At 33.2% G+C, this 25,141-nt stretch overlaps 2 protein-coding genes across 12 annotated transcripts; one reads left to right on the forward strand and one right to left on the reverse strand.

The window, feature by feature from the left end:
• Positions 1 to 334: 334 nt before the first annotated feature.
• LOC130466088 (pathogenesis-related protein 1C-like) lies at positions 335 to 1,252 on the reverse strand. Its single transcript, XM_056834815.1, has one exon. The coding sequence runs from the start codon at positions 1,181 to 1,183 to the stop codon at positions 572 to 574; it is 612 nt and encodes a 203-aa protein (XP_056690793.1). The 5' UTR covers positions 1,184 to 1,252; the 3' UTR covers positions 335 to 571.
• Positions 1,253 to 13,088: 11,836 nt separating this feature from the next.
• LOC110786698 (ubiquinone biosynthesis protein COQ4 homolog, mitochondrial) lies at positions 13,089 to 25,139 on the forward strand. 11 transcript variants are annotated; one of them, XM_056838152.1, is made up of 7 exons: positions 13,089 to 13,234; positions 13,801 to 13,881; positions 18,176 to 18,328; positions 20,621 to 20,850; positions 22,664 to 22,732; positions 23,059 to 23,285; positions 24,127 to 25,139. In XM_056838152.1, the coding sequence occupies exons 6-7, from the start codon at positions 23,103 to 23,105 to the stop codon at positions 24,628 to 24,630; spliced, it is 687 nt and encodes a 228-aa protein (XP_056694130.1). In that variant the 5' UTR covers positions 13,089 to 13,234; positions 13,801 to 13,881; positions 18,176 to 18,328; positions 20,621 to 20,850; positions 22,664 to 22,732; positions 23,059 to 23,102; the 3' UTR covers positions 24,631 to 25,139. The 11 variants fall into 11 exon arrangements, 10 of the variants coding, with proteins under 10 accessions (XP_056694130.1, XP_056694139.1, XP_056694144.1 ...); XM_056838161.1 differs by lacking the exon at positions 13,089 to 13,234 and having other exon boundaries at positions 13,424 to 13,881; positions 20,621 to 20,744; XM_056838149.1 differs by lacking the exon at positions 13,089 to 13,234 and having other exon boundaries at positions 13,425 to 13,881.
• The last annotated feature ends 2 nt before the right edge of the window (positions 25,140 to 25,141 follow it).

Here is a 25,141-nt window from a genome sequence, read left to right on the forward strand (position 1 = left end):
ATTAATTCCACTAATTGGAAGAGGCCTCCACCTAGGCATCCTAACCACTTGATTTCACTGTATATAATTAACTCCATAATTAAACTGAACCACCTTTATTAGAGTTCGTATAATTATATTAAATGCATACTTGGAACAAGAACATATTTCCTACAACAGTTAAGTGTGAAAGATATAGATCATAATCCACTTAACCTAATTCGATTTAACAACATAAACCGAATTTGCAAATCCCCCAATTGTATTTATCTTTTTTGGTGTATATTTGTTAGGTATTTGTTAACTTGTTCATCATATAAACAAGAAGAAAAAATTATTGATGAATTAAAAAATATAGTAGTATAATAAATATTCTTTTTTAATCACTCTGAATACTCAAACTCTTTATTTACAAGAAGTTTGTCGATCATAAATGACAGTTGTACTTTGTAATTACTCATATAGCATTCCATTTATTTAATACTTAAGTCAACTCTAAACATAAATGCAAATTTTAAAACTAAGTTCAATAAAATTACATAAAAACCACATTGTATACATAAATGTATAATATATGCTTATGAACGAGGGTTTATAGTTGTGGAGGATTGATATTTCGAACGAAGGGGCTTTGTTGCATTACATTTCCAGGTGGATCATAATTGCATATTCCAATATACCCTTTATCAAGTCCAATACATTTAAGACGATGACATCCTACACGAGTAGTATCTGCCCAAACAATCTGAGTAAAATGCCCACATTCTGTCCAATCTTTTAGACATTTACCTGCCTTGAGATCAAAGTATTCTGATTCCTTAGCCCAATCTTCAACAATACGAGTTGGAGTCCAGTGTTCTAATTTACCCCAAAATAAGTTTTCCCCGTATTGTCCTATCGAATGCACCATTGAACAATCTGCAATCAACTTTGCAGCATGTCGACGAGCAAACCGTGCGAGTCTTCTATCCCATATCAAAGGGGGCAATCCGTACTTGGCTCGAATATTATTGTGAGCTAGAAGAAACTCATGAGACAATGGTTGACGCATCTTCCATAATTGATGATGCTTAATTGATCCATGACGTTGATGGTGGAAACCTTCGAGAGCAAGTGAATAAGAATGCACTCTAAATGTTAAGAAATATATGGAAATGAGGAGGACATGAAGGAAAACTTCATATGTCCTGAATATCATTTTCATAAAAGAGACACACAAATCTAGATGGTTATTCTGCAATGATTTTCATCGTTTTCTCAAATTTTGCTGAATTTTTTTTATGGTAGACACTATTATTAGAATTTGTACATTGTATACAATCCGTTTTTAATAGAATGTTTTCTAAAATTGGTACGGTTATATTTCAATCGATATATAAGGTTACAATATAAATAGAATATCAATCTGTTTTTATTTTTTTATTTTTTTGGGTTAGAATATCAACTGATGAGTGTGGATAGATATATTTAGGAAATACAATAATTGAATGTATCGTACAAAAATCCTGTTTCAACCATTTTTATAGCTTATTTTAGGCATCTACTACTGTAAGTTAAATTACATCTCGTTCACAATTATGCATAAAGATATACAATTAAAATGTTCTTATGATTTTGTAGACGTTTAAGTATGAAATGCTCTTCTCTGATACTTTTTTTTATATATTTTATTTTATCATACTTGATTTATTACTTCAATATTATATTATGGCGTCACACAATATACATGTATTATTCAATAGCATTTCTCATAAAAATGTTAACATCAATGTTCAGACTCATGATCGACCTCACATTTATAATGTAGGGTTTTAACCACCAACTAGTTAGTGCCCCGGGCGACACCCCGAATAGTAGAAAAATGGATCAATTAGATTATTATATAACTCGTTTTGAGTCTATATTAATTTTCACATTACAATATATCTTGCTTTGAGTATGCTTAAATAAAATTTGTCATGTAAGGATTAATAACTCGTAAAAGTAATGACTAATTAGTGACGTGAGACTATAACAAAAGTTTCAGATCATTTTTCTAACTATATTGACTTAATATAATTTTGAACGTATAAGAAACAATAAATGAGTTGTGGCATAATGGTTATCATATGTGACTAAAAAATGAGAGGTCACATGTTCGAAACCTTATAACTAACATTTTTTCATGACAAAAAAAAACTTATATATTATATGAGATGACATGTCAAATATGACGAAGCGTCATGTCATCGTTATATAGGAAGCAACACGTGGCGAGATGACATCCTTTGCCTTGGATTTTTAATAATGGTATAGATCTCATGATACAACTTATGACTCAAAAGTAGTAAAGTAAAAGGAAATGCATTTTATACGTAGTAAATGTTAAAACTGAAATGCCCATATTTTAAATTAACTAGTCGTTTGACCCGTGCAAGGCACGGGCTAATTTTAGGATATATGATATCTTATATGTGTTGTTGTTTTTTAATATTTAGGTGGTAATTGGCGAGTGTTCGTATTTAGTTTTTATGGTTTATTGTTATACGTAGTACAAGTAGTTATTATATAATTTAACCAAAACAGGTTACCACTACACTAAAATAAACCTATGAAACGAACCTAAAAACATCTTTATTTTATGGACAAATTAGTTATCTTAAAGGTATTACATGTCTTGTTATTTATATAAGACTTCTACGACAAATAATTTCTAGGAGTCATTGTATTTCATCCGTATGGATAATTTCAGATAATTATTTCCTCACAGAAATAAAAAATAAAAATACAAGAGGTGTTCGACAAATATAATGCAGGCACCCGAGGAACGTAGAAGCGAATTTCGTAATACATGGATTTGTTAATGTCCAAACTTGAACCTCCCTATTTTCACAGGTTCTAAAACATCATCCACTATAGTCATGTACAAATATTTAACCATTAAAATGTAATACTACTACCTCATAAATTATAAGAAAATACAGTACAGGCCAGTAAGTGCGACTCAAATAAAGTTCTTCATATGATATTTTAACCGATATTCAAATCCACGAAGGATCTATAAAACTTATTTGTGCGTACTTTTATCATCCATCTCTGATGTATACATGATATGATTTGGTACGTAATACTCTCCATAGTAATACTTATACGACCATTAAACTCAAATAATATCACTTATAATTTTCCTACGAAAAAATTATTGAGTATGGTTCAACAAAGTAAACGCCCCCAAAAGTATAATTGTGAATAGAAAAACCTGAAATTGTTTTGAATATGTATGTGAATCGTTTTATTCAAATGTTAAAACTTCACTTCTTATAAAGAAAAAGCCAGAAGGTGAACCACTAATATCACTGTTAATCTCGCCGAACTTTCCCCGCCTTCTTCCACTATTAATTGACCCATGTTCCCGTTGATATATGTCTCGACAAAACCAAGGCAAGATGATGATCGACTCGAATTTTTTAGCCAATAGTAGTCTTGTACTCTTGTATATGCATTTGAAGCCGCCTTTGACACTGGAAAGGGCCAACCTTTCTCTTTAAATGAACCATGCATGCTAAAGTTTCAATGGTAAAAGAAAATTTTTGCAACAAAGTACACTAGATAAAGAGAATTAAAATTTGTACCAAATTTCTAAATGAACAATGACGATACTTTTCTAAAACTCAATTATTCAACAAAAAAAACTCAATCAAACTAAATAAAACACAAAATAGAACCCAATAAAAAAATATTAATTTTAAGGTAATACCAAAGACAAAACCACAAAAAGTGGAGTGTGGTTTTTTGCATAGCGGTTATATCCAGTGACTTATATTTTCGATCACGTACCTGAAAAAATAACAATTCAATATTCTCACCAATCAATCCTATTAATAGCTAACTACTCCAAACCTCACAAACTCCAAACGTCTCAAATTTATCTCCTTGATGAATTTATTAATTGATATGCTAAAATGGTGCAATAAATAATTGGGAGGAGAAGAGTGAAATTTGAGATATAAATTTGGAGAAACGAAGTAATTGTCAATTAAAACTAAAATAAATGAACACTAACACTGTGTTTGGGAACCAAGTGAACATGGAAATGTGAGGAAAAGTCAAGCTATGGAAATCTGTATAAAAGCAAATCTGAAGAAATATGTAGAAATCTCAAATATTAATTTGTTTGGTTAATTATTATGGAAAACTGGGGAAATTGAAATATCTCATATATTTCACTCTTTAATTTTGTTTTCCACAGATTTTCACAGTTTTTCCATCACTTTTGAGGGGAAAAGTGTGGAAAATAAAACAAACAAAATATAACTAATTGATTCCACAAATTTTCACACATTCATTTTCCTCACTTTTCCATTTAAATTACCAAACAAGCTAAAATTGAGGAATTCTCATATTTCCACAATTTTACACACTTTTCCTCATTAAACTATAGTTCCCAAACACACTGTTAATTTAAAGGTTGAATGAGTGAGACAATTTAATGGAGAATTAATTGGTTTGGAATGTTGAAAGAGAAAGAATAAGAAGATGAAGGATTTGGCTTTTTTTTATTTTAAGGAGAGTAATAGATGAGACATGTGTCTTTTTAGATATATATTTTGTTGAGACACATGTCCTCTTATAAAGTTTGGTTTTCTTTTTTAAATACTACTAGGTATAGATTAGCTAAATACCCTAAAATGAGAACTAAGAACCAATATGGGCCCTTAGATCATCAAAATCAGATGGTCCATATATATGACCCAGTGTCATTAATGCATGGCATGTTCGTAATTGTGCAACTTTTCAAACTGGTTCTCGGTTTCACTACTTTTAATTAAACTTCAATGATTTTTTGACCAATTTCATTTACTTTTACTAGCTTTGATTTACTTTTACTATAAAATTAACAAAAGCTTATCCAAAATGACATTTTAATAAAAGAGATTGAATGTTAGTTGTTAATGTTGATACTTTATTGGCATTCATGTGTTTTATTTCTCAAAGTTGAAAAATTAAGGGGTCGTTTGGTATCACTGCCAGTTTTCAGTTTTTGGTTTTTTGATTTTGAAAGCCATATGATTTAGATTGAATCATGAACAAAAAAAATAGTCATACCTATAGTAATTAGGTTGATTTTGAAAACTGACAACAAAAAACTGGAAACTACTTTTTGTGGTTTTCATATTTTGGTTTTTAATTTTGTGAAAACAGAAAAATAGAAACAAAAAATGATGCCGAACGGACCCTAAGTATATATAAGAAGTTTCTCATTTTGATATTTACTTTTGAGTTAATACGATTTACTTTAATATGTTTTTGTTTTACTTTTTAGGGGAGAAATTTATTCTCATTCTCATTATAGACTTGGTTCTCACTACAACCTTAAAGTTTTCGTACTTTGAACACATATTTCAAAGCGTTAAGAACTTTCAGGAACATAGGTAATATATATATATATATATATATATATATATATATATATATATATATATATATATATATATATATATATATATTACCTATGTTCCTGAAAGTTCTTAACCCTTTGAAATATGTGTTCAAAGTACGAAAACTTTGACCGCAAAATTACGCTATTATATACAACAAACACTGTCATGTAAGATCTTGTTAGATTATTCTCGATATTTTCATAATATCAACTTTTTATAATTTTTTCGCATAAGAAATTGAAAATATTAGTGGTCAGATAATTGCATTGAAATCCATACAAATAGTAAGTGTAAAGAAATTTAAGGAACGCGGGTAGTATTTGATTAACAATACATCCTAACAAAATTTATTTAATCTTTTTTCTTTTATTCAGATCATAGTATCATACAGAAAGTTGTTAAAAAAGCAGATTAACTTTGTTTCAGCTAGCTAATTTAATTCCTTCTTTTTTCAAAAAGGTATTGACTTTGTAATTAAATGTACAGTAATTATAATATATAATAAAAGTTATCCGTATTTAACTGAATTTACATTAAACATTAACATAATCTCCTCTCTATTTTATAAGGCGATTCTCGAGGTCATACATATAAATTATTTTTTGGTGTCCCCCTATTAAATATATTATAATACCTTAATGATAATTCAATTAAATGAATTGCATTAATTAAAAAAAATTGAGGTGATTAGTCAAATGCCATGTGAACCAATTAGGAAAGTTGATTCAAATTTACAATCTCTTCTATTTTTATATACGAAGACATTAGTTATTAACAACAATTATTCACACATGCAATCTTAAATTCTTAATAGAGTTAATATCCCACTTTATTATAATAATAAACAAAAAAGAGTCAAAGATAATATCCCAACTTCTCTAATCACGGGCACAACAAAATATATTCGATAATAGCAATTAACAGAAAATTCATGTTCTATGAAAAGAGAAATAACAAAGAAGTTAAAAGCATACCAAATTATAATCCAAAAAAGCTTAAGATTTGTTGTCAATTTTTTAAGGAGTGAATCATGTAACTTGTTGAGTCAATAATTTACAATTAAATCGAACAAGCATAATCAAAAGCAAAAACTCCACCTCCATTAAAGGGGAAGCCAAACTCGTTTATCAAGGGGAGCCAGATGCTAATTAAGAACAATATAATGAGAACCATGAAGATTAAATACCCTGGAACATATGGGTTGATAGGGACCTAGGATTAAATAAGCCCATAGAATAACATCTTGATATTTGACAAGGTACTCCAAAATTTATTTTCTTTTCTCGGAATCACGTTTAACGAAACTAATACCAAATTCTTTCCTAGTTTCAACTATGGAAAGATTTTCAACCAGTAGTGCAAGAAATCTCCACTCCCCTTATTTTCAAAACTATAAGTGTTCGTTTAAATATAAAACCAAATTTATTTTGCTTTCCATTAGCAATGTAAAGATGAAAATTTATATACAACAATCACCTTAATAAATTAAGGTAATTACCATTATTATATTTAACAAGAGGAGCACTAAATATTGAAACAATATAAAGAAATATTACCAATCGGAAAAAATACAAAACAGAACATAGCATGACAAATAAAATTAGGATGAATAGTTGTAATTAATTGAAACATACTACTAGTACGTAATAATTTTGCAAATGAATTATTTGAATAATAACAGGAAATAAATCATAAATTCATAAATGCTAGAATCAAATATAGAATTTGCATAACTTATCTTAAATTGTGACGGAGAACAAACATTAAGCTTTTTTTTAATCAAATTGAAACAATAAAAATAATTTACAGAAAAAATATGAGTGAAAAGGTTTGAGAAAATTCTGGAAACTCTTATGACTTTTGAGGTTCCCAACAATCTACACAGCTACGCCTAAGCAGCTATAGTGCTGATATCAATACCTTTTAAATTTTAATACTTCATTTGTTCCGCAAATATCGCATCATGGTTGACTTTTACTCCTCTAACCATTACTTTGACTATTAATATCTCAAATAGTTTACAAGTAAAAATTATAAAAATTAATATTTAGAAAATATATCGATATGAATCTAACATGACCTTACATGACTAAAATTTCCTTACGTACGAATCACAAAAAATGGTCAAAGTTGTAGCGTGAATAGCATAAAAAACAAAAGGTGCGATATTTTCGGATTGGAGGAAGTATATATATTTAAGCAAGTGGGCTTAGGGGGGCCAATCCAATAGAAAACTATCTAATGTTAACTTGTAAGTCTTTTATTTAATAGGTGCAGTTGTACCTTCAGAGGGACCATGACCTACCTAGGCCATCACTATTCCTTGCCCTGCCTCCATTGTTTTTGTAGCGGTTTACGGGCTCACGCTCTATACACAATACATTAAGTATTGTTGCCATTGATAAGAATTTCTCCTCTTGGTTTTTTAGGAAGAAATGAAAATTGAAATTAATAATTGCATATTAATTTTCTTCTTCTTCTGAATATACATATAAGAACAACTGAAAAGTTATATCAGCTGATACATATAATATGGAGGAGAACAACTGAAAAGTTATATCAGCTGATACATATAATATGGAGGAGAACAACTGAAAAGTTATATCAGCTGATACATATAATATGGAGGAGGAGTGTGAAACACGTAGTGGAGTACATGTGATTAGACAAACACATTGCGAGCAATATAAGTACATGAAAATGTGAAAACACATTATTTTATGTTTATTTTCTTAATTTCGAAATTACATTGTTGCACTAATTATATGTAAATTTTATGCTTAAAGGAACTTTGTGGGAAAAAAAAATCAACCAGAGGTAAATTTGGTGAGTTTTTAAAACCTGAGAGATATTTGGTAAATTTCCTTAAAATTAAGGGGCATTTCGTGAAAAAACGACTAATTTATATGAGAAATGACTAAAATTCAGAAAAACAAAAAACAACCGATCTTCCATTAAATACTCCACACTTTCTCCTATATTCTCCTACGAACCAAAAACCAGAACTTCCTCCGTTGTTCCTTTAATTCCTTCATGCAATTAATCAATGCCCCTTCTCGCTCACCCACACAATTAACCACCAGTCTTTACAGCCTAGAAGCCGATTAGTCATGCGGCACATTCCACCACTATCCCCACTCACAGACCACCTTCAATTTGCTATCTTTCTACCCCGAATATGAAGGAAATAATGCCCTTGGTCCAAGTATGCATTCAATGTTAAGTCTAATAAATGCGGTTCAGTATTAATTAATTATGCAAGTTAAAAATTCAGTGAGATCAAGTGAGCTGTATGCCTAGCTAGAGGCCGCTTCAGTTCGAGTGGAATTAATAATATTAATCCACAACTTACTCTTGACTGAACCCGTAGGGTCACACAAAAGTGAATTAAATACTCTATTTATGAACATTCGGAAACGACGGATCTCGGTTCCAGTGGGAGCTGAAATCGTCAAAAGGCAAAATAAAGAATACTCCAGAAATGATGATATTGCCGGAAACGGAAATATGGATCGTGACGGAAATATAAATATTATCCAAGTCGTAGATGTTGCCGGAAACGAAACATGGTACGCATCGGAAAATATTATCGGAAATAGAAATATTGCCGGAATCGGAAATAGAAATATTGCCGGAAACGGAAATATTACCAGTATCGGAAATATTGTCGGAATCGAAAATAAATTCCGGAATCGGAAATATTAATATTTGTTCGAATCGGAAATAAATTCCGGAATCGAAAATATTAAATATTGTTCGAATCGGAAATGAATTCCGGAATCGGAAAACGAATCGGAAGCGCGACATACGAAACGATCGACGGACGAGCTTGCGATACGCAAGGCCCAACGCGAGCGCCAGGCCCAGCGCCCAACAAGCCCCCGTGCGCGAGCAACAAGCAAGGAAGGCCGAGCAAAGTAGCGCCAAACATCATGGGCCACGTGCTTGCTGCCTGCGCCCAACTCTTGGGCCGAGCCGAGCATCGGCGCCCCTCGTGGGCTGCGTAGCTGTGAGGCTTCGTGCGACCAAAGCCTTGGTCGATTAGGATTGCTCGCTTAATCTCGTTTTCCTAATTCTACTCAGATTGGATGTTTTTGTTAAATCTGAAACACTAGGTGTTTGATTAAACATTAAATTCTAATGATATAATTTAACTAGAATCCTAATGGATTTAGTTATTGGAAACCTAGTAGAATTCTAACTCCATTATTTCCACCCTATAAATACGTGGTTCATAATCACAATATATACAACAATTCAATAAGTATTCACATAGATTAAGTTCAAGAAAGAATTTATTAATTTGCCTAAATTAATAATTAAGCTTTCCGAATAAACATAAAACCTTAGATAATATTCTAGTTAATTGAATCTAAGGCGGATCCGAACGTGCTGTGGGCTATCTACGGAGGGGCGACATTTGGAGTCCTAAACTTGTTCTTGTTCGGTTCAGGAGCAGCTAAGGAAGGCACGCATCACATGTATGTATCCTAAATTATGCTAATTGACTATGTGTCAATTAATTTGGATTCCTGGCTTTATGATTTTTTCGCATGAAATATATTGTTTATATTTGTCATAACCTAACAGAATACGGAACACTACAACAAATATATATATAAAAAAAATAGACATGCAACCCCCTTGAATTGCATTTGTCGTGCACGCAGGGGCAACTCTTGGGGTACATCTCCATTATGTAAAAAGAAAAAAGAAATGCAAAGTTAAGACACTTGTTATGTCAAATAATCGGCCAATTAAGTAACACTAAATAACCTAACCCATCGAGCACGGATAAAGTTCTTAATAATACTAAGAGACAACAATTTGGAACAACCGGTCTCCTATAAGAGACCAACCATTACTCTTAACTTGAGTAATTCATTCCCCCACTCGGAATAAATATCAATTATTATTAAAAAAAAATCATCCCCATGTATATTAAATTAATACAATTCATTAAATAGGTATGCTTATTTGAACTAGTTAAATTGATACATGTATGTTTTAATATATATATATATATATATATATATATATATATATATATATATATATATATATATATATATATATATATATATATATATATATATATATATATATATAGTCGTAAACTTTAATAGAAAATTATAAATTAATTGACAAGTTTATAAAAAGCGCGAGCGGGATCAAAGGAGATGATGATGAGTTCTTCTCGTCGTAACAATTAATTAAAATATTAATAGTCTTATTGTTATTATTTAGTTTTATTATTTACATCGTTGTTAGATAATGAGTACACACTATGGAGTATAAGGTTAAGATATAATGGAATGAATTAATACTCAAGTTTTAGGCCCTGTTATTTTTGGCTTAATTTAAGTGTTAGGGCTTATTTTGCAGTTCATTTCAGTTCAATTTAGCTAAAAAGAACATTAGGACATACAGTATTGGCAAAAAAATAAACATTACGCTGCATTTTAGAGTTTTTTTTGGTCTAATTTCATACTCCGTGTTCACATTCTCAAATTCCTAGACCCGTCACGCGTGCATGTTAACTGCTACTGGTGCAACAGTGACCCCTCCACTCCTTCTGTCGAGTGGAAAGGACATAGGAGACCGGTGAGTCGAAGAGTGTGGTTTCCTATGCAAAAAGAAAGACTAAAAAAGAACAAAGAATAACTCAATTTGAAGGTGGTACTACGTATTTTTGATTGAAATCAACCAAACTAGGAACTTCTCTGACATCAAATGCACCTCCTCCCATGAATCCAACATAAACCCTCGCTGCCGCCTTCAAATCTCCGGCATCTTCACCTCTAGTAGCGGACAACAACTAGGTAAAATTATATATATTTTTTTGGAAAATTTGTAATTATTAATTCAATATTTGCCCGGTTTTCTTTAATTAAGCCTACATATGCAATATTTCTAAATAATCCAACCTTTATGACCCAACTACTATTATTAAGCCTAGCAAGTTAATAACCTGCTGTAACCGGTATTCACCCTTACGTGGAAATATAACCGTTACAATTTAACTTTTTTTCCCTCTTTTTTTTAATTGTTATTCTAATGTTCGTTCCTCTCTCCTCTGCGATTTAATTGCTTCTTCTCTGCAATTTTCGTTCCTCTCTCCTCTGTTCATCATTTCTCCTCTACCTCTTCTCCACCATTGTTGATCCCTCATACCTCTTCATTCGAAGTTCGATCGTCAAAAATAACCAGCAATTGCTATGAATGGGTTAAACCAATCAACTGTTGGATCTGGATTAAGGGTTAAGAGGAGAAAAGGGTTAAGGGTTTTTTTTTAAAAAAATTAGAAAATCCTGTTTAGGTGGCACGTGATGTGACGTGTCCAAAATTTTAGGAGGGAAATCAACTTTAGGTTGTCAACGTTTTTAATGTTGACTTTGTAACAGGTAACCGGTCACCCAGGCTTAATAATAGAAGTTGGGTCATAAAGGTTGGATTATTCAGAAATATTGAATAGGTTGGCTTAATTACAGAAAACCGGGCAAAGGTTGGATTAATATTTACAATTTTCCTATTTTTAAAAAAAAGTTTCATTTATTAATGAATTTTTTTTGTGATTTAACACTTAAAAAAAACCAACTTTTATAATTAAAAACTTAACTTAATTTAAATTTTATTTAAACACTTAGAAAAACAAAATGTAGAATATGTTATGTTCGACTTATTTTGACTTATTTCAAACAAAATAAATTAAGATAAGTTTTAGTTTAATTTCAGATAAGTTCAGATAATATAAGTTCAACAAAAATAAGTTTTTCCAGATATTTTCACACACAAATAAGTTTATTACAAAATAAGTTTAATTTTTAGATAAAATAAATTCAGTTAAATTTGGATAAGTTCAGTTAAGTTCAAATAAGTTTAGATAATATAAGTTCAGTCAAAATAAATCCAATAGAATGGAACGGTACATGTTTGGTATAAATTTAGAAAAGGAAATGGAAAGGAAACAAATAAGTAGGGGAAAGGGTAATGTTAAGTTGTTAACTATTACCATTATAAGTTGTTTGATATATCTTAGGAAAGGAATTACTTGTAACAAATAGGGATTAATGAGGGTAACAATTTTGTTACTATAGGTTTGGGAGATGTAACAAATGGTGGTAAACTGGTAATGGTTACCCTTAGGAAAGAGATTGTGTTACCACACCTCTCCTACCAAACATTAGGTAATAAATTCAATTTCCATCACTTAAAAACACGATAGGCCCTGTTTGGTAATTAGAGTTTAGCGTTTAGCTGTTTACTGTTTGCATTAGCAGTTAGCTGATTACCTTTTTACTTAGCAGATTTGACTGCGGATTTGACTAGCTGTTTATATAAATGTGTTTGGTAACACTTAGCTGATTGCTAAAAGCTGGTAACTATTTAATGGTGTAAAATGACATCTATATGGACATTAATTTTTTTATAACATCACCCTTTTTCTTAATAAAAATTTTCAAGGTGTGCTGCTAATTTATGGTTATATGGATTGTAATTTGGGAAAACTAATTAATTTTCAAGCCTCGTACAAGAAAATAAACTAATTAAATATTTAGGTGGTGCCCAATAGGTAGTTGTGTACTTAAAAGTTAAAAGTGGTATTACTATTAAAATTAAAGATAAATAAATTACTTATTAAAATGAGAGATGAATAAGAACTCCAAATTGGTATTTTCCTTCTCCTTCGCTGTTTGAGTTCCACCGTTAAAAAAAAAATTATCACTACCTTCAATATTGTTCAACTTTTTTTAGAGATAAGGTTCAGAAGTAATTTATCATACGGAGTAACTCTCTCTCCATCTCCAATGCCTTCTTTCCATTTTTTTTTATAGGTAATGTTTTTCCCTCTTTGTTTTAATGGAAATCAATTATTAATCTAAACTCACAATTAAAAAACTTATATTGAAGCTAATTCACAAACACATAAGGCAATGAACGATTCATTTGTCTACAAATAGCTAATTCACAAACTTGTATATAAAATATAAAGAAAAAAAAAATCCAAATACGTTAATGGAGGGAAGGAAAGGAGGTTGAAGATGGGGGCAAACATGACTTTTTAATTCTTCAATTTCAATCCTCTCTAGCAAACGCTGCTATTTCCAACGTTTTTGAAATTGGAGGATTTGGCTCAATCCTCCATTCAAATACTCTGTTTACTAAACACCATTATTAGAGGTTTTGACTGGTCAAACCTCTAATAGTGGTCAAAACCTCTAACATCCTATCAAAATTCTCTCTACCAAACAGGGCCTGTATGTCTATACCAAACATGCGCTTAGAAGTCAACTCCAACTAACGGAAACCATTAGAAAAATCGTTATTGGGCCTTAGCCAACGACTAATTCTTCCCCCTTCTCAGTTTTTGTTTCTCAATTTTTTTTCCTTCAAAATTCAGAAATTGATGCAACTGGAATTAAATTTCTTCAACTTGCAAACAATCAAGGAGGTGAAAGCGAATAAACAAGACTACAACCAGGTATAATTTTTTGTGTATTTAGTCATCAGTTGCTTATGAATATTGATAATTAGTAATCGTAATTGAGGTTATTTTGTAGTGAAAATTAAACGGTCTTTTTCTTTACAATTGTTCCGAATTTATGGTTTTTCTTTACAATTGTTCCGAATTTATGGGTTTTCTTTACCATTATTCCGAATTTATGGTTTTTCTTTACAATTGTTCCGAATTTACGGTTTATAATGCTTAAGTTGTTGAAACTATATTGTAATTGGTGAAATAACCCCCAATTTGAATTAGTGAAAAATTAGGGTTCATGTGTAAATCGAATTGGGGATTTTGCGATTGTTAGTTGGTTTGACGAATTAAGCTTATTGATTGGTTATTACTTGTGTCCGCATTCCCTTCGGTACCTTTGGACAGTTTGATGCTAATTTTAGCTTCCACAAGATTCAGTCAAGTATCATACATTCAACAGTAAGACAGTTAAAATCTACCAGAAATTCCAGCAAATTATAGAAAGACACCGATGATTTAAGGAGATGAATATAGGGGTACCATCACCACATAAATTTTGATGCAGTTCTATCAGAAAAGTAACAGAGGCACAACAATGCACACAAAATATAACAGAAGACAAGTACTTTGAGCCTGTTGCACTAACCTTTCTTGCATCCCTCTCTTATTTTTTCTTCCTCTGAATACAAACCCATGGTGGTGTGCCTGCAGACTTTGTGGGTGCTTCCCCCTTCTTTGTTGTTGGTTGGAGCCCACAAGTTTGGGTAAGAATTGAATGAGAAGCAGTAGGGGAGCAGTACACTGCGGCGGGGAGGAGCAGTACACTGCAGCGGGGAGCAGGGGAAGGGAAAAAACAAGAAGAGGGAAACCGAATTGTGGAAGATAGGTTAGAGTTGGATGAATATATGCAAGTGTGGAGGCCCACTAACGATTTTCTTAACAGTTTCCGTTAGTTGGTGTTGTATTCTAAATTTTGTTTTTTTTAAGGTGTTTAAATATAATGTAAATTAAGTAAGGTGTTTAATTATAAAAGTTGGTTTTTTTAAGATGTTAAATGACAAAAATTCTTCATTAATTGTTGATTGAAATTGATAATTGAATCAAAATTGATATTGGTTTAGGTTAGTTTGATATGTTTGATTCCAAATTACTGTGAATTCCAATTGAATCGATTTAGTCAGGAAGGAAATCACCAATTGGGAATTTTGATAAACAGTAGCATTTTAGCAGGAATTCGGTCCCTTCTCTCCTATCTTTTTCTTTCTCCTGCGGTCTCCTCCCTTGCCCAACCCCTTATGCTCATGCGTTGAAATCAAGCCAATTCATCACTCATGCCCAAATTACTTCATAGGACTTCAACCCGAGGCAATTCATCACTAATCACTTGTCACTACAGCACAAACAAGCAATCAAACCAAGCCCGTCAAATTACTCAATAAAAAATCCCCATAATCTCCCCATTTGTGTAATTAGAGCTGGGATTTCCCTGAAGATTCGACAGTGATTGTGCTGCGGTTCAGCGAAGATGAGTAAAAAGTACTCTGTATATTGTTATTGTTGTAATCCAAGTTGAAAAAATACATAACTATTGAAAATCACCTCTCCTCTATTGCTGGCTTGCTACTGTTCTTGGAATTGTCTACTTATTTTGTATCGATCTTTTTAGAATTTTCTGTTGATTTAATTTGTATTTTATTGATTCAAAATTTATAATTTTCTGATATGATAGAATAAAATCTGTTGGGTTTTTTGTTAGCTTTGTTTCGGTGTTGTTTTATGTCTAATTAGTCTATACCACTTCATAATTCTACTTGAATTTCGTAGTATTCCTTCATTTCCTTGCAATTCTTGGTCTGTTACTAGTTTCTCATAGAAGCAAACTACTGTAGATGGAGTTAGTTAACTGTAGTCTTCATAATTCTAATTGAAATCCTTATTATCCTTTTCGATATGATTTGATTAAGATTAATTAGGGTTACTTTGGCTCAGACACGAGCCTGTGGTCAGGCCTAAAAGTTGGAATTGTGTGGAAATTACATGCAATTTCCTGTTCTGGTTTTACAGTAATTAAGAGGCCTAATCTATTGAAAAATCTAGGGGGTTCGTGGTGCATTATGAAAAGGAAGATTCCTTTGATTTGGTATGTAGTTAAGAGTGAGTGATTTTTTCCGAATAGGAGTAGATGTCATTTCTTAATTTACTTTCCTTGTTTTGATAAGTGTTGTTCGAAGTCGTTCATTGTTTCTTGTCGAAACCAAATGTTAGATGTTGCATTGTGCTAATATTAGATTTACCATTGTACTGGCAACAATGCCACATAGTTGAGGCCGAGGTTTTTGAGTCGTTAGGAATCGAATGTAGATGGTTGCCTTGTAGTCTTATTTCAAGAACAAGTGATGGCTCTGGGAGGGTCCTGGTTCGAAGTTTGGAGCAGTGAAGGTGTTGGGGTTGTGCTAAGGGTCTGATTTGGTTTAGGCACAGGAAAACATTAGGAACATTAGTTAAACATTAGCATCGTCTGTGAGAAACTTATGTTTGTAAATCGTGATGGCTATTGTTTAACTTTTTTATGGCTAACACATGTTCAATTACTTTTTGGAGAGGATCAACCATGCTAATTGGTTCATTCTTAATAAAACGTCTGATAGATAACTTGTTTATGCAACTCAGGTTTATTTATCTAGTATTTTTTTGAGCCTTTTGCTAATACAACTGTTAAGTTATTTATCTAAGCTTATATTGTACTAGACGTTTGTTGAGCTTCTTTTCCGATGGAAGTTTTAGCTTAAAGCTGTTGTGACTGCTAATACTTGGTTGATTGTAAGTTGTAGCTGTTTGCAATTTGTTATGTTTGTTTGAAAAAATAGGAAAGAAAACTGGAATATATGGTTGATTGCAAGTGGCAATTGCTTGCAATTTGTTAAGTCTATTGGAAAATTAGAAAAAAAATGGCAAGGGCGAATCAATGATTCAAAATGGTGTGATACTTAAACAGATACCCCCTGATTCAATCATACTAGGTATTTTTATGCTTTAAACTAGATTTTTTTTTCTTCTTAGGATGAGCATAAATTTATCAATAATTTCAATTATTGACTTTAACTGGAACTATAGGAATGGTTAAGGTCAGCAAATTTAGCATACTCCGGGGTTGCAAAAAGGTTTGATGTTGTGGATAAGTACCAGTTATTTTTTAACTTAGATTCTACCTTGCAGTATAATACTTCATTATAACAAAGGCCATATATTTTTGATTTTTTGGTACTTAGTTTTTTCTGATCTCGATGCATTTTTTATTCTACACTTAGTTTTTTCTTGCTATTTTCTGTTTAACGTTTTTGTGGTCTAGAAAAGGGTAGCCGAACTATGACTGTATGACATTTCTATCTATGTCATCCTGGGGAGATGGGGCTTATATAATGTCTTCCTGGGGAGATGGGGCTTATATAATGTTGCCACCTTCATTGAATCTATCTTTATATCATGGTATTGCCTTTAACTTATCTGAGTTGTCTCTGACAACCTAATGAAGCTCTATGCCTCCAACCATATTTTCCAAAAAAGATCAGTTGAAATAATGACTTGCTGCCTGCGTGACGAATTAAATTATCTCTATGTTTTAACCATAATCTCTGGTATAGTTCGAAACATGCCTTTCTGTCCTCTACCAAGTAATTCTGCCTCACTTTTTCTCCTCCTCTGCCTTGGTTTTACACGTCCTCTAAGTCGGGATTCAACACTTTCAATCTCTTATCTATTTTCCTCTACTACTTGATTCACTGATTGAATGAGGATATATCAGTTGAAGACTCAAACTTAGTATGATCTATTAGCTCGACTTGTTTATGTTATTTCCTGCTATATACATCTCGGCGTTGCCCCATTTTCACCTGTTGTATGGGTCAATTTGGTTAGGTTGTGTTTTGGTCAATTTTTAGATCACGGCCAGTTTTGAGTTGTTTTTGGCAGGTTTATTTTTAGATCACAGCTTTTGGTTGAAATCTCTTAAGCATGACCTTAAATGTTCGGGTGGATTTTGGTCTTAATTTACCAAGGAAATGAGGTTGAAATTGGCAACCTCATATAGAACGACTAGAACCTAATAACTGAATTGATGATGTTCAGGATAACTGAATTGATGATGTTCAGAATAACTGAATTGGATTGGGGAAATTGTTGCCTTTTGGAAAGAGCTTATATTTTATCTATAACCTTTTAAAAAGTGGGAATGAAAATTACTGTAGCTTATCTACAGTAAATTAAAACGCATCGTTTCCTTTTCCCATGTTATTTGCAGTTCTCTGGTATCCTGAGTCTTCTCTTCCCTTGAATATCTCCTTGTTTTTCTGCCATGGCTGGGGAGTGGTGATAGGCACAGCAACAGCCAGCAAGCACTCATCTTGAATTTCTCTCTCCTCCCCAACGACGAATTTGTAAAATCTTTCTTCTGGTACATTTTTCTCTCCCTGGTTGCACTCAATTGTTAATTTCTAGGTTTTCGTTTTTTATTCGGTACTTTTCCCATTGTTCTTCCTTTTCTGGTTAAATTGCAGTTGTATGTTGTGACTATTTTTTATTCTGATCAAGTGATTGTATGATTGTTTTGTTTGATTTGAGTAATTTTTGAATTTTTATTTTTGCAAAGGGTGCGATGAGCAAAAAAAAAAAAAAAATTACGATTAAGATCAGATTTTTATGTCTTCGGGGATGATGAACTTTGTTGGAGACAATTGCACTCAGCACATAAGCTGCTAATTGATTCCTCCTTCTTACTAATTTCAATTCCAGTTGATCCAACAAGAAACCTTTGCCTTAAAATCTGCAAAGTAATTTCGAAAATTGATTATGGGATGGAATAAACGAAACCACTCTCGACAAGGCCGCTACATTATCGGACTTATGATAGCATAAAACCATAAATGATGTACTCTGTATATTGCAATTGAACACTTCAGTGTATGCAGTATCAATTAAAAATAGAGCATGAATTTAACATTAGTCATATAATGATAAGTTCTTCTTGTAAATGTACTATAAATTGTAGGGATTTACCTTCATAAAAGAGCCTGTACAGAAATTCTTGATGGCCAAGGTCAAGGCCAGGCCAAGGAGGGGGTTTCATAATAGTTTTTAACAATAATCGACACACCCGAGGATCGTTTATTACCTTACAAAGGAATTAGAAAAAACAACAGATACAACTGTACCTTAGAAGTGAAACTTTCTCAATATAAAGTAAGGCTTGAACTGCAAAATGGATCGTTGAAAGCCAATTCCCCTGCAAGTTGAATCATAGGCAATGTTTTGCAGAATTCTTTAAAACAACACACATCCCACTAAATCATCAGAAGCCTCACTTAATCAACTGGTGCAAGGCTACGGAGTTCAGTTCTTGAATTGCCCTCTTGGGAATTTGATTGAGATAGCTTCCCAGTTTTTATGTTGTTTGGTTTTATTGTTTTGATGATCTTGCTGCAAAGTCCTTGTGAATGTTAAGTTTGTAAATTGAAAGTTATATATTTGCTTTTTGGTTGTTTTGTTAACATGGTTGGCTTGAAAATTACTCCGTGATTTGTTATTTGAGCTGGAAGGGAAAGTGAAGTTTTTGTCAGTATTTTTTTGTTGTTGTTATTTTTAATCTGTCTTGTGCTAATTTTCAGATTTTATAATTTTTTATAGATTTTAAGTTAACTAGATTATGACAGTAACTATATCAACCTTTTTGTTCTTGAGATATTTTGATTGTGTAATTTGGTGCTTAGTTAGAAGTATGCTATTTCTTTCAAAATTTCAACCACTAAGCTTCCAAGTGTCTCTTTGTATGATTTAGAATTTTTAGAATCTTATGGTGCTCTTGAAGTTTTCTTTACATTCTATACTTTCCTTCATACTAGATAAGAGAAATAAGTACATAATTCATAAACTACATATCAGTTGTTTGAATTGCTCAAAGTGAATCGTTTTGGGGGACTTTCTTTTAGGTTGATATGTAATTAGTGTATAGAACCATCTATCAGAAAGACTTCTAATTAGTAAATATCAAGAAGGAAGTCAAACTTGTGTCAGTTTATATATGTTATTATTGTGTCTAATTTAATAAAGAGATGATGGAGTATTGAATTACGAGTTAATTTGCTTAATAATTCAATATCATCTCTTTATTAAATTAGATACAATAAGAACCTATCCCAGAGAAAATTTTAATTACTACTTTATGACTATGCAATTCGTATACTCCCTCCGTATAACAGTAAACCTCCTCCAAATTGAAATACATTCTTAAACTCGGATTTATAATATATATGAATTAAGCTCACTCTATCAATTAGCTGGGTACGTGCAGTTACTTACATACTCCAAGAGGTTTTCTTCATTAACACCATAGAATTGGCTATTCGTCTTCCCACTGATGATTTGTAGCAGCAGCACTCCAAAGCTATAAACATCATGTTTTCTGGAGTATACTCCTTGTTTCACGTACTCCGGAGGAACATATCCACTGCCAGAATATGATTAATATGTTTGAGTATAACCTAAATAATTAGTGTATAACAAGAATGCAAGCAAAACTATATACTCATTATGTTCCCACAATTCTGCTTGTGTTTGCTTCATATCCATCCTTTTGGAATATTCTTGCCATGCCAAAGTCTGATATCTTAGGATTTAAATCTTTGTCAAGTAAAATATTATTGGCTTTTAGATTTGAGTGAATGATGGTTAGCCTTGAGTATTCTTGCAGGTATAGGAGGCCTTGAATTATTCTTTTTGATGATGTGAGCACGCTTTCCCCAATTGAGCTGCAAACGTTCCACAAGATCTGCTAAGAGACGGGGAAAGGAATCTATCAGCTGCCAGAATGTTATGTACGTGCTCATGTCTTTGTTCGTGAGCTAGATTTTATATCATCATAGAACACAGTCAAGCAAAAGTTATACCAAAAAGGTAGAAATCCAAGCTGCTAATTGCAAGGTATTCATAAATGAGCATTTCTTCCTCTCTTTCCACGCAAAATCCCAGCACCTTAACCAAGTTTACATGCTGAAGTTTTGCAGTGAGCATAACTTCATTCTTGAACTGCTCAAATCCTTACCTTGAAGCTTTTGAAAGTCTCTTTACTGCTATTTCCTGCCCTGTCTTTAATTTACCCTGGAGAAACAGATATATGTATCTTATATGCTGTGTTTGTTTAAGTGGTGAGGGAAATGTACTTGGTATTGATTTTGAAGGATACCTTATAAACCGGTCCATACCCACCCTCTCCAAGCTTCTTGTAAAATGAAAAATTATTTGTGGCTGCTGTAATTTCTTTGAAACTGAATACCTTCATGTCAGGTGAATCATAAGGATTCTTTCCACCTTGCAGTTTTCAGTTAGTGATTCAGTGACTCCCTTTCTATCACTGTCACTATTTGCATCTTCGGTTCATTCTGCTTGATGGCATACATAGATGGTTTCTTCTCATATGTGATGCTGACTTCTCGATCTTTTGCTTTGCCCCATAGCAATAGATACAGACCTATGATGATTGTAACTCCTACCATGCTGAACGACCAGTGATAATTCAGAACATCTAATCTTATTATCTATTCCTTATAGGAGCACAAAGAGTGAAAGAGCATTTTATGAGCTATGCTTACCTGCCCGTATATAGCTTTTCACCAACAATGAAATATACTGGCGTAGTTAAGCAGCCTTGCTCCAAGATAATAGAAGATTATTCATTGTAGAAACTAGAAAGGGTAGATGATAAAATAGTAATTGGGCACCAACTATTATTTTGCCTAACGTATCTTACTCTTCTCAATGTAGATGTCTTACTTCTAAGGGGTGTGATTTTATGACGTAGCTTGTGAGCACAATTGGTAGCAATGTGAAGGAGTAATTGGTCTTTGTACAACATCCTGTGATGATACAGTAGGCCTGTTTCTCATTAGAGAACAGCGCTGGGTGTCTAGAGAGGTCTTTAAATAGAGAGTCAGAAGGTCACTTCCTCCATCCTAATATGATATTCAGCTTTTACACTTTGGTTTGGCATGGAAATTAAGACTGGAACCAACACCTTTACTAAAAGTAGTCTTTCATTGAGCTGATTATCACTTGATATTTGAGCTGATAAATACATTCCTTGTTATTAGTGTCAAATTTGAAATTCCCAGCTACACCGCGCGCGTTCAAGCAATAAAACACATTAGTGTTAAATTGAAATTCCCAGCTACCCCGCGTGCATTGTGCGCGGCCAGCGACTAGTTTTCTACAAATTTGATCATCTTGTAATTGGAGATTTGGAGTCGGGGACTCTTGGTTTTGTTGATGAGTAGGATGCCTTAGGTATGAGTTTTGATGCTTAGCTTGTCTTATTGTATTGACGTTGATGGGGCTGGACCATGGGGTTCTTAACTTGCCTTTTTAGGGAATGGTAGAAACTAAAAGTCTAGAACTAATATTCCTCTGTCTCTGAGATACTAAAGCTTAGACTTGGGAGTATTGAATTGATTTAGTTCATCTGGCATTTTTCTACTGATTTGTTTGTGATTAAAGCTGTCCTTTAGAAATGGTAATCTTAGAGCACTACAGGAAAACTCAGGTAAAGAGAACGGGGCCTCAGTCTTTTCCTTTTGGGTTGTCTGAAATATATCTGGATATTGATTGTTGTGCATGATGGACTTTAGTCCAAATATGAATACGATATCCTGGAAGTTTTTGCGCCTTCACTTTCTGACTTGTAGCAGATTTATTTTACTTATTTATGTTTATCTAATTGTAGGCTTTGTTGCTGTTTCAGGTAGCAGGGACATTTTCAATTTTGCTGCTCCGATATTGGAAGGATGAAGCGGCAAGAAAACAAATAGAGGTACCTAAAGCTAAGCGCATAAATCCTTTTTCTTGGCCTTTTGCCTAAGGTTAAGTGTATTATCTGAAATTAAATTTAAATGTTAGGAGGAGGATCCACCACAGTTGCATAATTATCCAAAACATGTCTAATTGAAACTAGGCTGGACATATTTTGTGCATGAGTCTTTAGCATTTCTTTTTATTTATTATATTGATTAATTCAAATTACTGACTTCATACTTATACTATATGGCAGAGCATGATTTATTTCTAGAAGAAGTGATTGTTTTTTCTATGTTAACTTTCCAGCTCCTCCTTTATTTCCTAACAACTTCTTATTTTTAGGCAAGGATCACGGAGTTGGATTTTGTTTTTAGCGAGTAGCTACCATGATAGGAAATTCTCGTATCCGGCTAAATGGTTGGCAGCAGACCGCAGTTGCTCTTGGTTCAGCAGTTGGTGCGTTACTTGACCCACGAAGAGCTGATCTCATAGCCGCTTTGGGAGAGACTACTGGAAAGCCTGCTTTTGAAAGAGTTCTTGAAAGGATGAAGAGAAGTCCAGATGGCAAAGTAAGTCCTTTGTTCATTTGTTTGATTTGTATACTTCGGTGAAACAATTATTTTTAGCATTTATCAGGTTGTTAAAATCTTGATATGTTACTTAGCAAGTAATCTCAATAGTTTTTATGAAATGCTGACAATGGTTTTCCACGATTACATGACTCTGTGTGGATATGATACACTTCTCTTGGTTGAAGTGTGTAAATGAGGATTATTGTGGTAACAACTTGGGCAATTTTTAATGTTTTGGTTTGCTCAGGCCTCTAGGTTTTAATTTACAGTTGTTGTGCGTAAAAGTTAAGCTTCTCATAGTATTTGTAAATTATAGCACCCTCATTTGAAATCTGGCCGGTTACCATATAGTTTTGACTTGGTAACATTTTACTAAATTTCCCTATAAAACATTTTATAGGGTCTGACTGAACATGGATCCTGTTGCTATATGTTATCTGGTTGAAGAGTGTAGAAATTTGGTCTGTGATAGCAAAGGTATATGGCAATTGCCGAGTGCCGGGTGTGTACCTCTTTTTTTGTAAGAGTCTATCCTACCTGGATGGTTTTTGTTTTTCTCTGTGCTGAAGTCTGGCGCATACTATGTAGTTGAAGTGTTGGTGGTGCTGTTTGGAGTTTGGCATTTCTTGTCACAGGAATACAGGATCTGTTCCTTTTCCCTACAGCTCGTGATGAAAGGATAAAAATCTGTAGTAATTAACCCCTCCTCGACTCCTTGTTCCAAACTTTGATGTCTTGGCTTTCAATGGAGGCTTAATATGCAAGTTTCTGCTTATCGATATTTTCATTGAACTAATTATTGATTTCAGTTTTTTTATTTTATTTAACTTACTTTTAGGCTGTTCTCTTGGAAAGACCACGAGTTATATCTGCAAGTGTTGGGCATGCATGGGATCTTCCTGAAAACACATTTGGGGCTGCTTATGCCAAGTTCATGGGATCAAGGAACTTTTCACCAGACGATAGGCCACCTGTACGTTTTATGGAAACGGAAGAGCTAGCATATGTGGCTATGCGGGCCCGAGAGGTACATGACTTCTGGCACACCCTCTTTGGTCTTCCCACCAACTTGATGGGCGAGTCGGCTCTAAAGGTCATAGAGTTTCAGCAGATGCATCTTCCTATGTGCTTCATGTCAGTCATAGGAGGCTCAGCAAGATTCAACTCAAAGCAAAGATCACTCTTTTTTGAGCACTATTTTCCCTGGGCCTTGCGTGCTGGAATGAACTGCACAGATCTGATGTGCATATATTATGAGCGCCATTTCGACGAGGATCTGGATGTTGTTCGGCGAAAATGGGGGATCACTCCTGCTCCTCCTTCCCCTTCTACTGTGGGTTGAACCTGCCAAATACAGTATGGACACCTGACTCGTTTTCTGGAACACTTGGATTCGTACCAGTGACTGACATGAGTATGCGTTTGAGTGAACATATAGAGTAATGGCCAACTGCAGGTGTAATGTAGTGAGTTCTGGTGTATGAATTCAGAACTCAAAGTTAAATTTGGGTGTCGTGTTCGACAAGGGATCGGAGGATCTGACACTCCTCTGACGCTCTAGATATAATAAATTTCATACAAGGGCACTTTATATTTGGGTGTAGTATCGTGTTGAAGGACCGGAGTACTCGACACCCAATACCCTCCGTCGACCAGAGTGTCGAAGTAACATAGATGTCCATCCTCATTATGTTACTAGTTTCAAAAAAGGATCCCCTATTTGTATTGGTACAAGATGTGTTCAGTTTGCCATTGAAGTTTTGTACACACTACTCTCCCCTTCACTTTCTCATTTTTCCGTGTTTACTTTCTTTAACATAATTACATAACATAACCCTTTACTTGTCTTGATT

The sequence above is a fragment of the Spinacia oleracea genome, chromosome 1 (genome assembly GCF_020520425.1).
Source record: "Spinacia oleracea cultivar Varoflay chromosome 1, BTI_SOV_V1, whole genome shotgun sequence".
In the NCBI taxonomy this organism is placed as follows: Eukaryota; Viridiplantae; Streptophyta; class Magnoliopsida; order Caryophyllales; family Amaranthaceae; genus Spinacia; species Spinacia oleracea.